Source organism: Pseudopipra pipra, chromosome 12, assembly GCF_036250125.1.
Source record: "Pseudopipra pipra isolate bDixPip1 chromosome 12, bDixPip1.hap1, whole genome shotgun sequence".
NCBI classification, from domain to species: domain Eukaryota; kingdom Metazoa; phylum Chordata; class Aves; order Passeriformes; family Pipridae; genus Pseudopipra; species Pseudopipra pipra.
In genome coordinates this window covers 4563182-4578083 of record NC_087560.1, presented here as the reverse complement: position 1 = coordinate 4578083, position 14902 = coordinate 4563182, and the positions used below count along the sequence as shown (strand labels likewise).

Below are 14902 nucleotides of genomic sequence, written 5' to 3'. Positions count from 1 at the left end.
GCTGCAGCCCAGGGTGGGAGGGAGGGGAATGCAGAGCACCCACCCAGGCACAGGGGGGGAAGGGATGGAGCAGGAGACATCCCGGCTTCCCTGGGGTCCATCCTGAAGGATGGCTGAGACCTGGCACACTCAACTTTCTCAGCAATCAGAGGGATGTGAAGAACAGGCGTTTTTATTGTTCCCTTTCAATCATTTTTCTACTTGTTTTTTGCCTGGAGGGAGGAGAGCCATTGGATGATGGGATAAGGAGGTGATTCCTCTGCAGTGGTGGCACGAGCAGATTTCCTTGTCAGGTGAGGCTGTGACATCTCTAAATTGGGCTCAGCTGGGTGGAAAATTAATAGGAAAACCTTGGTTCCATCAGGGAAAGGTGGAGGTCTCTCTCCTCTTCCACTGGGAGCCTTGGGAGGCTTTAGTCCCATCCATTCATCCCCACAGCACAGGGACTGAAGAGCTGGGGGATGCTGACCCTGCTCCTGGGGCTTGTGGTCATTGATGAGGTGGGAACTGGAGAAGAAAGGGGAATTTCTGCCATAAACTGCTAAAATTCCCTGGGGGAAAAGTCTGCTGTACCCCAAAACCTGTTTTGGGGCAAGAAAGCGGAGATTCAGGTTCAGTTAAATTCCCCCTTTTTCTCCCCTGCGCTTTTCCTCACCCGGCTGTCTTGAAAATCAACTCAATCCTGGAAAATCCGTAGTAGAAAGGAGGCAGGAAAATCCTGGGAATGAGCTTCTGGGTGAGTTTGATGGGGATGGAGCCAGTGGAACCTCAGTGCCACCGTGCCCCACGGTGTCCCCCTGAATTCCAGGAGGTGACACCCAATCACTCACGTGACTCTCCCAATTCTCCTAAAAATAATAGCAACGAAAAACTATTTTTTTAGGGAATTAAGTCGCTAAGGAATTATCACTTGGGAATGCAGTGAATTCCTGGCATTGATAATTTATTTCTGCAAAGGAAAAGTAGGATGGACAGGCTGAGGGGAAATTTGGGATTTGATCCCAGCAGAGATCCCAGCTGGCAGCTGCCTCAGTTTCCCCAGCGTCCTGCTTCACCTCACCCTCTTCTTTGGAATTCCCTTAGCTCTGGTCCTGGATACCAGCTCCCACATCCATTCCCATATAAATACATAAATATATGAATATATAAATATATAAATATATATATATATATATATATATATATTTCCCCCTATAAAGATAAGGGGGTAAAAAAGGCTTCAGGGGGTCCCGCCCCTGTGCCCTCTCCTCGCTCCCCGCCTGGGGAAGGGGTTTCTGTGGAGCTGCGGGGCAGAAGCCCCTGCAGAGGTGGCTGTCGCCGGTGTCACCCCGGCGCGCTGGCACCGCAAGCGTGGGCTGCTGGCACCATCTAGTGGGGGTGGGACCCCCGTACAGCGGGACAGGCCCCTCGGTGTGTCCCTTCCCACTCCTTGGTGGCCCAGGGACGGAAGCCCTCTGGCCACCCCTCTCTACGGAGTCTGAGCCCGTGTTGGGGCTGTGGGGATTTGGGATGGGGCCCTGCGTGTCCCTCCCCGTTAAGGGTCATGGGTGGGGGTGGCAGCTTGTCCCCTCGGCCACCACAGCCCGGTGGCATCACATGGCCTGGGGAGCGGGATGGGGTGCAGAGCCAGGTGGGACCCTCGAACCTATACAGCCCCTCCCTCCTCCCATAACCCCTTCACCCTCTCCGAGTCTGTCCCTGTGCCTGTCCCTCCCTCTGTCCCCCCAGATCTTATCCCTCCCCATTTGGGGAGAAGCAGAGGGAAGTGACCCACGGCCAGCCCCCAATGTCCCTGTCCCCACTCAGGACAGGCGGCTGTGGGGATTTGGGATGGGACCCTGCATGTCCCTCCCCGTTAAGGGTCGTGGGTGGGGGTGGCAGCTTTTTCCCCCCCGGGCATTACATCCCGGTGGCACCACATGGCCTGGGGGAAGGGATATGGGGCCACACAGGACCCCCACCCTTGCACCAAACCCAGAGACCCCTCCCAACCCTGTCCCTGTGTGTCCTTCCCGATCCATCCCCCCAGATCCTGCCCCTCCCCACCCGGGGGGATGCAGAGGGAAGTGACCCACTTACAGCCCCCCGTGTGCCCCCCGTGGGGCCTTGGGGTGTGGGAGGAGGAGGTTAGTCCAGGATTTCCTTCCTGGCCAGCGCTGCGCTGCCTATTACATCAACTCTGGTATTTCCAGTCCCCGCGGGGAGAAGGGAGGAGCCAGGAAAAGCAAGGAAATATTGGGGGATGCAGGGAACTGGGGAATCCCACGGGTGGGATTCAGGCCCCTCAATAACACTTGGAGCCGGGATCCCCCGTGGTCCGGCTGGGCTTGGCCCCTTGGAGCCTCAGCCTGGCTCCACCCCTGGCTTTGGAGCTGGGAACGAGAGCGGCAGGAGGCAGGGAAAAGGGGAAAAGGAAAAATCTACATGTGGAAAACACACGTCCCAGTGGGCGGGACTTAAAGCAACAGGGAAATGCCAGGTGGCACAAGGGCAGCTGCAGGGACAGGGGGGTGGCAGGGATTGGGGTGCCCACCCCAGCTTTTGGGGTGCTGCCTCAATTTCCTCAGGGAAATGCCAGGATACTGGGATGCTCTTTCCCAGCCTCCTTCCTGCCCCAAAATATCCCGCCTATGGATGCCAGGCTGGGAGTGTGGGGCTGTAAAAAGGCAGGAGGGGGTTCAGGGGACCCAAGAGAGGAAAAGGAGCCCAGATCCTTCATTCCATGAGGTGAAGGAGAGAGCTGTAGTGATGATTCCAGTGTGGTGATGGATTCGGGATCGACAGGAGCTGGATCCAGCTGGCAGCAGGGTTGGGGACCCCCCGGAATCACTCCTCATGTTCCCCCTTTTTATTTAATATTTCCAGCACCGAGTTACCAACTGGTCTCCGGTTTTATTCCGGAGGTTTTATACAGGACCCATCCTCATTTGGGATACACTACCATGGGAAAAATAATCCCAGATTGACCCAAAGAGTAAAATTCTGGGAGAAAACTCCATTTTTTGAGCACAGTTTCCCTTTGAAACCTACTGAAAGCTTTTGTGAGGGAGTGAAGGTGCTTTTCCAGGCTCTTACCTGGCATCAGTCCTCTGTGTGGGATAGGCACTGGTGGTGGATCCCTTTGGGAGAAAATGGGATCCTTAAAGGGTTAAAAAAGGAGTAAAAAAGTGAATTTTCAGGGTTTTATCCCAAATGGCTTTTATCCTATTTTGCCTGCAGCTAGCACCCTGCAGCTTTTCCCTCCAGCTCCTGGAGGGCAGATCTGTGTCAGAAGTGGGTCTTAGGACCAAAATCCATAAAATTTTCCCCAATTTAAAGGTGTGGATCATTCCAAGGTAAAAAAAAAGTGTAAAAAATTGAAATTTCAGGCTTTTATTCTGAGTGGATACATTTTGCTTGGAGCCAGCGCCCTGCAGCAGCCCTTCTTCCCAGCTCCTGGAGGGCAGAATCCGTGCTAGAGGTGGGGCCTAGGACCATGATCCATAAAATCTCCCCCAATTTAAAGGAGTGAATCATTCCAGGGTTAAAAACAAAGTGCAAAGGCCTGAAATTTCAGGTAAAAATCTGAAATTACAAGTTTTTATTCCGAGTGGATGCATTTCCTCTCAGCTCCTGGAGGGCAGGATCCATGCTGGAAGTGGTTCTTAGGCCCAAAAGCCATTAAATTACCCCCAGTTTTGAAGGCATTAATCATTCCAGGGTTAAAAAAAGTGTAAACCGCAAAATTTCTGGGTTTTGTCTGGAGTGGATGCATTTCCTCCTGGCCCCAGGAGGGCAAGATCCATGCTGGAAGTGGTTTCTATGGCTAAAATCCTTAAAATCGTCCCCAGTTTTGAAGGCACAAATCACTCCAGGGTTAAAAACGAGTGCAAAAACCTGAAATTTCAAGTTTTTACCCCAAGTGGATTAATTTTGCTTGGAGGCAGCAGCCCTTCCTCCTGGCTTCTGGAGGGTAGGATCCATTCTGAAGGTGGTTCCTAGGACCAAAACCCTTAGAATTCAACCCAGTTTTGAAGGCGTGGATACTTCTGTGGTTTAAAAACGTGTGGAAACCTGAAATTTCAATTTTTAATCCCGAGTGGCTGCATTTACACCTGGGTCAGGGAAGGAAGGATCTGTGCTGGACGTGGCTCCTAGGAATAAAATCCATCCCCAGTTTTGAAGGTGTGACTCATTCCAGGGTTAAAAAGAAGGGCAGAAATGTGAACTGTCAGGTTTTTATCCCAAGGGGATTCATTTTGCTTAAGCCAGCACCCTGCAGCCTTTCCTTACAGCTCCTGGAGGGCAGGATCTATGCTGCAGGTGGTTCCTAGGACCGAAACCCGCATAATTCAACCCAATTTTTGATGGTGTGAATCATTCCAGGGTTAAAAAAACTATCAGCCTCAACATTTCACTTCTTTATCCCAAGTGGATGCATTTCCTCCTCGTCCTGGCTCAGGGAGGGAAGGATCCGTGCTGGAGGCGGTTCCTAGTACTAAAACCCTTAAAATTGTCCCTAGTTTTGAAGGCGTGCATCACTCCAGGGTTAAAAAAAAGAAAAAAAAAAAAAAAAAAAAAAACAGAAAAAATGTAGAAAGGTGAAATCTCAGCTTTTCCCCGGAGTGGATGCACTTCCTCCCGGCTCCTGGCGGGCAGGACCCGCGCCAGAAGTGGTTCCTGGGACCCAACCCCGCCGAATTCAACCCAGATTTTGACGGCGTGACTCACCGAAGGGCTTAAAAAAAAAAAAAAAAAAAAAAAAAAAGAAAGAAAAAAGAAGAAAAAAAAGAAAAAGCGCCGCTCACCGCAGCCGGAGTTTTTTTCCCCCGCGCATCCCGCCCCCGCGGGCGGGTGGAGGCGGTGCCGGGCCCCCGCGGCGCCGCTCCCGCCCTCGGCCCCGCTCCGTGCGCTCGCTCCGCGGCGCTCGGCGGCGGTCGGGATGGCCCGGCGGGCGGGCTGGGGGCTCTGGGCCGCGCTGGGCTGCGGGCTGTGCCTGCTGGCGGGCGGGCAGGAGCCGTGGCGGCAGCTCATCCAGTGGGAGAACAACGGCCGCGTTTACAGCCTCCTCAACAGCGGCGCCGAGTACGTCCCGCCGGGGCAGGAGCGCCCGCCCGGCAGCCGCTTGTTGCTGGCGGGGGCGGCGGGCAGCGTCCGCCGGCAGGCTCCGGGCTCCGGGACCGTGCGGGGACAGGCGAGACACCCCTTCGGCTTCGGGCAGGTGCCCGAGAACTGGCGGGAGGGCCCGGTGGGCGACGGCGCGGCCGCGCAGCGGCGACCGCCCGCCCGCGCGCGCCAGCCTTCATCCTCCTCAGCATCGTCAGCATCAGCATCAGCATCATCCTTCGCGTACGCCTCGGCGGGGCAGCCGCCGTACCCCCAGTACCCCTTCGCCCCGCAGTACGAGCCCTACGAGGCGCCCCGGGCCTACGACGAGGCGTTCACCTATTACCGGAGCACCGGGACCGGCGGGGCGGCCGTGGCGGCGGGGGCGGCGGCGGGGGCCAGCGTGGTGTACCCCTTCCAGCCCCGCGCCCGCCACGAGGACTACGGCGAGGAGCAGAGCCCCTACAGAGCCCACTACCCGCCGCCAGAACGGCCCTACATTCCTGCCGTGCCCCAGCCGGTGGACGGGCTGGACCGGCGGTATTCCCATAGTTTGTACCACGACACCGGGATTGCACCGGAGCAGAGCCCGGACTCGTACGCCAACCAACAAGCCGTCAACCACGGCGCGGCCTCCACGGATAACCTCCAGGCGGCCGTCGGGACGGGGTACGGGGGTCAGTACCCGCCCTACGAGCCGCAGCCGCCGTTCCGGGCGGTGGAGCCGTACGGGGTCCCTCGTCCCGAGTCCTACCTGCCTGCCAGGAGCCTCGAAATCCCCCAGGCTGTCCCTGATAGCCAAGCTCGGGTCAGCGTGGGCAGCGTCTACAGGCCCAGCCACGGTGGACGGGGTGAGTTTGGGGGGCACCCTGGGGTGGGTGGCAGGTCCCCTGGGTGGGATGTGCCCTGGGTGCTTTGTTATTCCCGAGGGCAGAGTCCCCTTCATCCATGTCTGATGCCAGTCACTCTTCAAGGATGCCGCCCCAGTGTTGTGGGGACAAATGTGGCTGAGAGGTCACCGAGGGGCTGTTGGACACCCTACATGTTTTAGGAATGATGTTTGAGGTGGTGAAGAACGGAGAGGAAAGGGAAGGGACGTGAAGGAGCAAGTCCAGGTGTGAGGTCTGGCCTTGATGTGGGTCTGTGCCATGTCCCAGGGCATCTCATACTTGTGGGATGGGTCTGTGCTGTGGCATGAGGGGACACTGTGCTCGTGGGGTGGGTATGTGCCACGTCCCAGGCCACCCTGCCTGCGTGGGGTGGGTCTGTGCCGTGGGTTGGGGTCACACCGTGCTCCTGGGGTGTCTGGATGCCACATCTCAGGTCATCCTGTATCCACGGGGTGGCTGTGTGCCATGGGCTGGGGGCTTCCCATACTCCTGGGGTAGGACAGTTCTGTATCCCGGGCCACCCTGGCCATGTGCCCTGTGCCGGGTACACTCAGCTCACGGATGGATGGATGGATCTGCGCTGCCTCAGCCAGGGACAGTCGCTCCCAGCGCTCCCCCCATGCCGGCCACACCGGGGCCGCAGCAGGGGACCGAGGTCACAGCAGGGACACCCTTGTTTCATGTCCCACTGACCCCGATCCTGGTGAAATCCTGTGGCTTTCAGCTGAGCCTTGCCAAGAGTGTTTTTGCTCCATGGTAAGTTTGGAAGCAAGGCTGGAGGGTGTGAGGAGCAGCAGCCTGGGGGATCAGCCTGTCCGTTGGGAAGCCCATCTCAGCTGGAGCCTCTGACCAGTCTGACCCCATAACCCATCCAGCCCCATCCCTGGTTTCTGGGAAAAACCCATCCCAGAGGATTTGGGCTGGGGGAAGTGTTCATCCCAGCCCTGCCTGTTGCATGCGAGTGAGTAAACACAGCAAGAGCAGCCGGGCTGGGTCAGCCCAAGGTCCAGCTGGGAGAGAGCTCAGGGACAGGGTTTGTACAGAGGATCTTCCTCTGGATCCCCGCTGGCCTCACCAGGAGCAGCCTCTCCTGCTGGGCATGGGGTGTGGGGGGCAATGGGTACCGGAGGTGAGGGATGAGGGGGGTGAAGTATGTGAGGATGTGGGATGCAGGGGCAAGGGATACAGGGATGAGGAATGCTGGCAGTCCCGTACCTCTGCGAGGGACGCCTGGGGACAGCTGCCCTGCAGATGACCCAAAGCAGCAGAGGGAAAGGGGAAGACTCCTGCCAAGTTTGTCGTCTCCCTGTTGGCAATGGCTGTGTCCTTCAAGGATCCGTGGGAGCTGGGCCAGGAGGTGACGGTGCTGTGGCTCCACCAGGGGAATCAGGGTGCTCGTGGGTGGGTCAGCAACCCTCGTTGGTCCATCCACATCCGCCTCTCAGTGCCGGAGCCCCTGGCCTCCTCCTTCACATTTTTCCTTAATAAATCTAAAGGCAGGAATAAAGATCATCCAAGCAATTTAGAGAGGTGGCCTGGCCTCTCCTCTGGGTCACTTGCTGCTCTCTCCAGCTGAGCTTTGTTTAGGGAAAGCTGTCACCTCCCTGGGGCTCACCAAAAGCCCCTCCAAACCTGTCACCTGCAGGGCCACCCTTCAGGATGGTTTCTTAATTGGTCCAAACACTTCATAAAGCCGAATCAGATGTTAATTATGTGTCTAAGCTCTTTAAGAGCCTCTTAATCCCACCCGGCTCTGCAAGGAATGTGCAGCATTCCTGGCCCCTCGCTGGGGTACCTGGGGGGTTAATTAAGCAATTAGATCCCACCAGCTTTTATGAGAGGGTTTATTGGGGCTTGTGGATTGTCCACCTCCCTCCACCCAAACCAGATGGAGATACCTTGGAAGATGAGTTGGAATAGTTTCCAGTCCTAAATCTGTAGGTGACCAAGCCATGGTGGAGGTGGGAGAGGAGCATCTCTGTGTGGGTTGGCCAAGGGAGGGGGACTCTGGGCCAAGGAGATGGGGAGGAGACCTCAGACGTCTGTGTCTCCTGCTCACAACCCAAGGGTCACCCAAATCTTGCTCTGGGGCTGTATCACCTCAGGCCAGAGTGCCTCCCCTCTCATGGGGTTTGGACAAGGTGCTGGTTCCCAACAGGGCTTCCCACTCTTGACTGACCCCTAGGAGGCATGTCCAGGGGCTTCCTCACCCTGACCCCTGCTTGGACCCCATCTGCAGAAGGGTTTTTCACCTTGACCTCATGGAATGGATCACCCAGGGTTGGTGTTGGAATGAAAGTGGTGTTTGGGAATTCCATGGGGTGATAGGGATTTTGTTACCCACTAAACTTCAGTTGTGGTGACACCTGAGGGTGCCATCACCCATTGATGGGGCACCTGGGCCAGGAGATGATGGTCTTCCTGGGAATGTCTTCCTTTGGTGGGTTTGGAGGTCAGTTTGGGTTGATTTCAGGTGTTTAACAATGAGCTGGGGATGCCAAGATTCAGTGGGGATGAAGGGGGATGTCAGGAGGTGCTGGAGGAGGGATTCTGCAGGGATGGGATGGGATGGGATGGGATGGGATGGGATGGGATGGGATGGGATGGGATGAAGGGGTGCACCAGAGGGTGTTGGAGGAGGGATGCTGTGGGGATGCTGCATGGATGGGGTGGGATGGCATGGGATGAGGTGGGATGGGATGGGATGAAGGGGAATATCATGAGGTGCTAGAGGAGGGATGCTGTGGGGATAGGATGGGGGAATGAAGGGGTGCATTGGGAGGTGCTGGAGCTGGGATGCTGCAGAGGTGATATGGGATGGGATGGGATGAAGGAGTAATGGGGTGTCAGTCACTCAGGGTATCCCCATGTCCCCATCCCCACCGCTAAAACCACCCTGCTTTGGTGCTCCTGCCTCTCCAGGGCTGGGACCCAGCACTGCCGGGCACAGGGAGGAGAGGCAGCTGCCCTCTCGGAAAACTGCTGGAGCTGGGATTTTTGGGCTAAGCCCGGCACACCTGCACAAACAGCGCGGCGGGAGCGGGCCGGCCTTTTTTTATTATTCTAATTTTCACGGTGAAGAAGAAGGAAATCTTCTCTGGCAGCTCCCAGGGCAGGCCGAGGGGCCGAGGAGGAAAAACAAACATTTTCCTGCTGTGGTTGTCCCGTTTCGGAGGCGATGGCGGGGGGGCTGCCAGGGCTCTCACTTGCAGGAGGTGGGAAAACGCTGCCTCAGCAAAAAAAGTCAGGATTTGGCCAGCTGGGATGGGGACAGTCGGGTTCCCTGCTGTGCTGAGGGGACATTTGTAGGGTGGCAAGGCCGGATCCTGCCATCCCATTAACTCCAGCGACTCCGGCACTTGCGATTTGACCCTTCACTGCCGAAAGTCAGGCGCGAGACCCTACAATAACAGCGGGGCCATCCAGGGCGAGCTCCGTCGTGGGGGGAAAATAAAACTCCCCGTTGGTAAAGGAGTCGGATTTCTCTCTGGAGCGTCCAAGAATTTATTATAAACAACAGTGGGGAGGAAAAGCTGTTTTATAAATGATGACAAATGTTCCTCTCGCAGGCCCCGGGGTCGTTCTCCGTTGCTTTTTTTATTATTAATTTTTTTAAGGGAGGGGGGGAAAGTCTTTCCAAGCTCTCCTGATTTTCTTGCCCCCGGCTTGTGAGGCCCCCCCTGGGCATTACATCAGCAGCGATGACCAAGCGAGCGGGGCAGGAAACGAGCTCCAATGGAGTGACGTGATCCCTCGAGGGAAGGCAGGCCCAGAAACAAGGAGGCATTGTTCTTCTTGTCCAAGGAAAAATAGGGAAAAAAAGGGAAAAAAAAGGAAATGTGCTGGAAACTGTCTGGGGGCAAAGAGCGGGTGGGGCTGGAGCCCCTGGGTGCCTTGAAAGGGGGTGGGGACAAGGATGAGGATGGGAATGGGGATGAAGATGATGGGGATGAGAGTGGGGACAGGAGCCAGGATAGGAATGGGCAGGAAGGTGAGGATGGGAGAGGGGTGGGCAAGAGGAGATGAGGGTGAGGAGTGATGATGGGGATGGGGATGAAGATGGAAATAGGACTGGGGATGGGGATGGGCATGGGGATGGGGATGGGAAGGTGGAAGAGGATGAAGGGTGAAGATAGGGATGGTGATGAGGATGGGAGTGAGGATGGGGACAGGGATCGGGATGAGGAGAGGGCTGGGTGTGAGGATGGGGATGAGGAAGGGGATGAGGGGTGAAGACGGGCATGGGGATGAGAATGAGGATGAAGATGGGAATAGGGATGGGGATGAGGATGGGGACAGGGATGGAGAGGAAGATGAGGACAGGGATGGGGAAGGGGGTTGGCATGAGTATGAGTATGGGGGAGTGGAAGGGGATGAGGGTGGGGACTGGGACAGGGATGGGGTTGAAGATAGGGATGAGAATTAGGAGAGGGATGGACGTGAGGACAGGGATGGGAAGGGGATGAGGATAAGGAGTGAAGATAGGAATGGCCTTGAAGATGGGGACGGGAACGGGGATGGGGATGGATGAGGAGGAGGGTGGGAATGGCAATTAGGATGGGCATGTGGGAAAGGAGGAGGGGCACGGATGGTGAGGGGATGGGGACAGGGGTGGGGACAAGGATGGGGGATGAGGGTGGAGATTGGTTGCAGATGGAGATGGGCAGGAGGACAGGGATGGGGATGAGAACAGTGCTAAGGATGGGAATGGGGGTAGGCTGGCGAGCCTGCAGCAAGGACAGACCCTAAGCAGAGGTTGTTGCGGAGCAGGACTTTGCAGAGGGCTGGCAGAAGGGAAACTGAGGCACAGAGTGCCTGGGGAGTATCCCTCCCTCTCCCAGTCCTTCTTGAGGGGCAGATGCTGGGGCATTTTCTGGGTCAGTGGTGGCAGAGGAGCCTTTGGGAAGGGGAGGTGTGAAAGGGCATTGCTGGGGGGGAAGTTCCAGCTCCGTTAGGGCTCCATAATAGTTTTGGAAACTGAGGCAGCCCCTGCCTGTCCCTACATCTGTCCGTCTGTCTAGCTGTCTGCCTGTCACAGGTCTCTTCAGTGTGGCCCCAAGGAACTGTTGAGAATTCAAGGAGATGAGGGATAACAGCAAGGGCTTCCTGGGGTTAGCTCTGCACTTTCACCCCTGTTTTGGGGTGAAAAACAGGAAACGGGGAAGGAAATAGGGATTCTCCTATCTTGGGGGTCATGTCACCCCTGTCCCTGACTGCCACAGGGGTGGGAGGCTCAGGGGAACCCCAGGATCCCTCTCAGGGGGGCCGGGCAGGGCTGAGTGTAATCGCTTCCAGGAGGGTGGGTTGAGCAATCCCGCTGTAGGAAAATGGAGGATTGGGATTTGCCAGCGGGAGCTGGGAGGGAAGGGGAGGGGAAGGGAGGATTTTCCATCTGCAGCTTAAAATTAAAAAAACGTGGCGGTGACCGAAGGAAAGCTTCCCCCCTTGGCCGCTTCGAGGAGAGGACTGTGGTGCCCCCAAGCCTTGTCCCCAAGCCCTGTCCCCATCCTCAGGGCTGTCCCCAAGCCCTGTCCCTGTCCTCAGGGCTGTCCTCATCCTCCTGGCAGGTCTCCCCGACTTGGTGCCAGACCCCAACTATGTGCAGGCGTCCACCTACGTGCAGAGAGCTCACCTGTACTCGCTGCGCTGCGCCGCCGAGGAGAAGTGCCTGGCCAGGTAGGAGCAGCTTTCCTGGGGGTGACATGTGGCCTGGGATGAGGGGGACATGGGAACACAGCGGGGAGAGAGGGGGGACCCGGGGAGTGGAAGGGGGGATGTGCTGATAGGGGAGGAGGATGAAGGCGGGGGATGAAAGGGGAAAGGGGAGAGAGAGGAGGGATGGGGAAGGAGGAAAAGGATGAAGGAGGAGGGTGGAGGGCAGCAGAAAGAAAGGAGAAAGGGAAGAGGAAAAGGGAAGGGGAAGAATAGGAAAGAGGGATGGGGAAGGGAATGATAGGAAAGAGGAAAAGGGAATGAGAAGAGGGATGGGAAAGAAGGAGAAGGATGAGGGAAAGGATGGAGGAGAAGAAGGGAAGGGGAAAGGGAAGGGAAAGGAGGATGGAGGAAAGAAGTGGATGGGAGAAGGAAAGGGGAAAGGGGAAAGGGGAAAGGGAAGCAAAGAGGAAAGGGGAAAAGAAAGGGGAAGGAGAAGGATGAAGGAAAGAGGTAAAGAGAGGAAAGAGGAAAGGGGAAGAAGGATGAAGGAGAAGAGAGGAAAGGAGAGAAGGAAAGAGGGAAGGGGAAAGGAAAGGGCAAAGGGAAGAGCAAAGCAAAGCATGATGGAAGGTGTCTGGTGGGTTCTCTCCTTTTTTCATCATTTCCTTTTCCACGGAGGAAACTCTCCCTACAGAGGCGCTCGCTGGGGATTTTCCTCCTCGGGGTGCCAGGGCTGACACTCCACCCTGCACCTGGGGGGCTTCTGTCCCCCCGGGGCTGGGGATGAGGGGACGTGGGGTTTGACCCTCCCTGATGTCCCCAGCACTGCCTACACCCCCGAAGCCACCGACTACGACGTGCGGGTGCTGCTGCGGTTTCCCCAGCGGGTGAAGAACCAGGGCACGGCCGATTTCCTGCCCAGCCGGCCCCGGCACAGCTGGGAGTGGCACAGCTGCCACCAGTGAGTGTCCCCACCCCACCTCCCCTCCATCAACCAGCTTTTGGGGGCAGCTCTAAGGCTTTTTAATGGCGTTTCCCCCATTTTGTGGCTTTGCTTTGAGATCTTGGTGGGAGGGGGGGTCATTGCCACTTGTCCCTAAAGCCAGCACGCTCCTGCAATTAACGTCCCCAGGGAGGGAGCTGGAAAGCTGCTGGGGGCCCAGTGTTGATGAGGAGCCCCCAAAATCATATCTGGGGAGGGAGTGGCATCATTCTGGGCGTCACCCTGACTGCCATCCCCCCTCCATCCCCAGGCACTACCACAGCATGGATGAGTTCAGCCACTATGACCTGCTGGATGCCACCACGGGCAGGAAGGTGGCTGAGGGCCACAAGGCCAGTTTCTGCCTGGAGGACACCACCTGCGATTTCGGCAACCTGAAGCGCTACGCCTGCACCTCCCACACCCAGGTGACCTTGGGGGGGCCGGGGGAAGAGGCTGCTCGGGGTTCACCCCCTCCCCAGCACACCTGAACCCCCCTCTTCTCCTCACAGGGCTTGAGCCCGGGTTGCTATGACACCTACAACGCCGACATCGACTGCCAGTGGATCGATATAACGGATGTGCAGCCGGGCAACTATGTCTTGAAGGTGGCCAGGGGCCTCGGGGGAGATCTTTGGGGCAAATATTCCTGTTTTGGGGGTGGCTTGGGGTCTTCCAACCATCGTGTTCAGGACCTTCTTTGCTAGCGTCCCTTTAACATGGGTTTCGGTGCTGCTCGTCCCCCCTCTTACTAATTTTTTTGGGGGTGTTTTTTCCGTCCCTTTTGCCCGTTTTTAGGTTCAAGTGAACCCCAAATACATCGTCCTGGAGTCAGACTTCACCAACAACGTGGTGAGGTGCAACATCCACTACACCGGACGCTACGTCTCCACAACAAACTGCAAAATTTCCCAGTAAGGAGATGGCCATGTGTCCTTCCCCGTCCTTCTCTTCCTTATGTCCTGCTCTGTTTTTCCCTTGGCCATCAGAAAAAAACAGTTGGGGGTCAGACCCGAGTGGTTTAGTTCCTTTTTTCCTCCTTTCCATCTGTGTTTTCTCTGTGAACCAAAAAAAGAAGCTGGATTTGGCCAATGGAGGGGCTGGGGGTTGGTGTCTCGCTCCCTTTTGGGATGTTGATACTGAATTTTCTGGGATTTTGTTTTCTTTTCTTTCAGATCTTGATGGGAGCAGGGCCAGAGGGATGTCACCTGCCTCAGCCTCTGTCCCCTCTTCAAAAAGAAAGCCTGAGCTCCTCTGCCCCACCAGAGACCCTGGAGCCCACCAGCAGCTCCTCGAGACACAGACTGCCCCCCCTGCCCCGAAAAACCCCCCATGCCTTCACATTAAAAGGAGGGGAAGCCAGAATGACTCTTTGAAATTTTTTTTATACTTAACTTTTCTTTAATCTTAGTTTTTTACCATTTCCTGAGGGGATCCAATGCTGGGTTTTAGCTGGAATAAAGGCAGGGACCCATAAGTGCTGTATAATGATGTAAATGCATACTAGCTCTGTAGTCCTTAACCCCTTTGGCTTTTTTTTTTTTTGGGGGGGGGTCTCTGGCCATGCCATGTTTCCCCAGGGGGAAGAAGACAGCCTGGATTTGGAGCTGCTGCCCCAGGAAGGATACTTGGCCCCTCTTTTTGAGGTGGCTGCCACGCCAGGATGCTCCAGGCACTTTTGGGACTGAAGGTGCTGGAAATCCCATCACCTTTAATAGAGAAATCTCTCTGTCTGCCCAGCTTTTATAAACACAGAGAGTCCTTGAGATGACTGGAAAGCTTGGTTTATTATTTTTATTATTATTAATGTTATTGTTATTTTCACAAGCTTTAAAACCAGAAATCATTAAAACATGTTGCTTTTGAGGGGTTGGTGTTTGACCGAGGCCACGGTGGCACCACAAAGACCCACGGAGGGACATCCCTGGATGCCCTTGGGCCATCCAGGATGGGAATCTCTCCTGAGAGATGACTGTTGTCCTTTAATCCTGGATGGTGGGGACCAAGGGGCACAACTCATGGGGAGATGGGAAGGATGGACTCCTCAGGACCCTCCCCCCCCGTGCTTGTTGCTGCCTGCCTGGATTGGAGAGGGGGGGTGGGACACGGCCACCCTCTTGTGACATCCTGTGGCTCTGGGAGCTGCAGCCCTGTCACCACACCCCACTACTGGGTCCTTTTTCCCCCCCTTCCACAGCCTGTCCCCCCCAGCCTTGTGTCCCCCTCAATCACTCCTGTCCCCCCCAGCCCTGTGTCCCCCTCATTCACTCCTGTCCCCCCCCAGCCCTGT

The 14902-nt window shown here is 56.3% G+C and overlaps 1 protein-coding gene across 1 annotated transcript; it reads left to right on the top strand.

The window, feature by feature from the left end:
• The first annotated feature begins 4874 nt into the window (after positions 1 to 4874).
• On the top strand, positions 4875 to 13977 carry LOXL1 (lysyl oxidase like 1). The gene is made up of 7 exons (XM_064668548.1): positions 4875 to 5936; positions 11543 to 11651; positions 12454 to 12591; positions 12884 to 13040; positions 13125 to 13220; positions 13411 to 13526; positions 13788 to 13977. Exons 1-7 carry the CDS (start codon positions 4922 to 4924, stop codon positions 13792 to 13794), a joined length of 1638 nt encoding a protein of 545 aa, XP_064524618.1. The 5' UTR covers positions 4875 to 4921; the 3' UTR covers positions 13795 to 13977.
• The last annotated feature ends 925 nt before the right edge of the window (positions 13978 to 14902 follow it).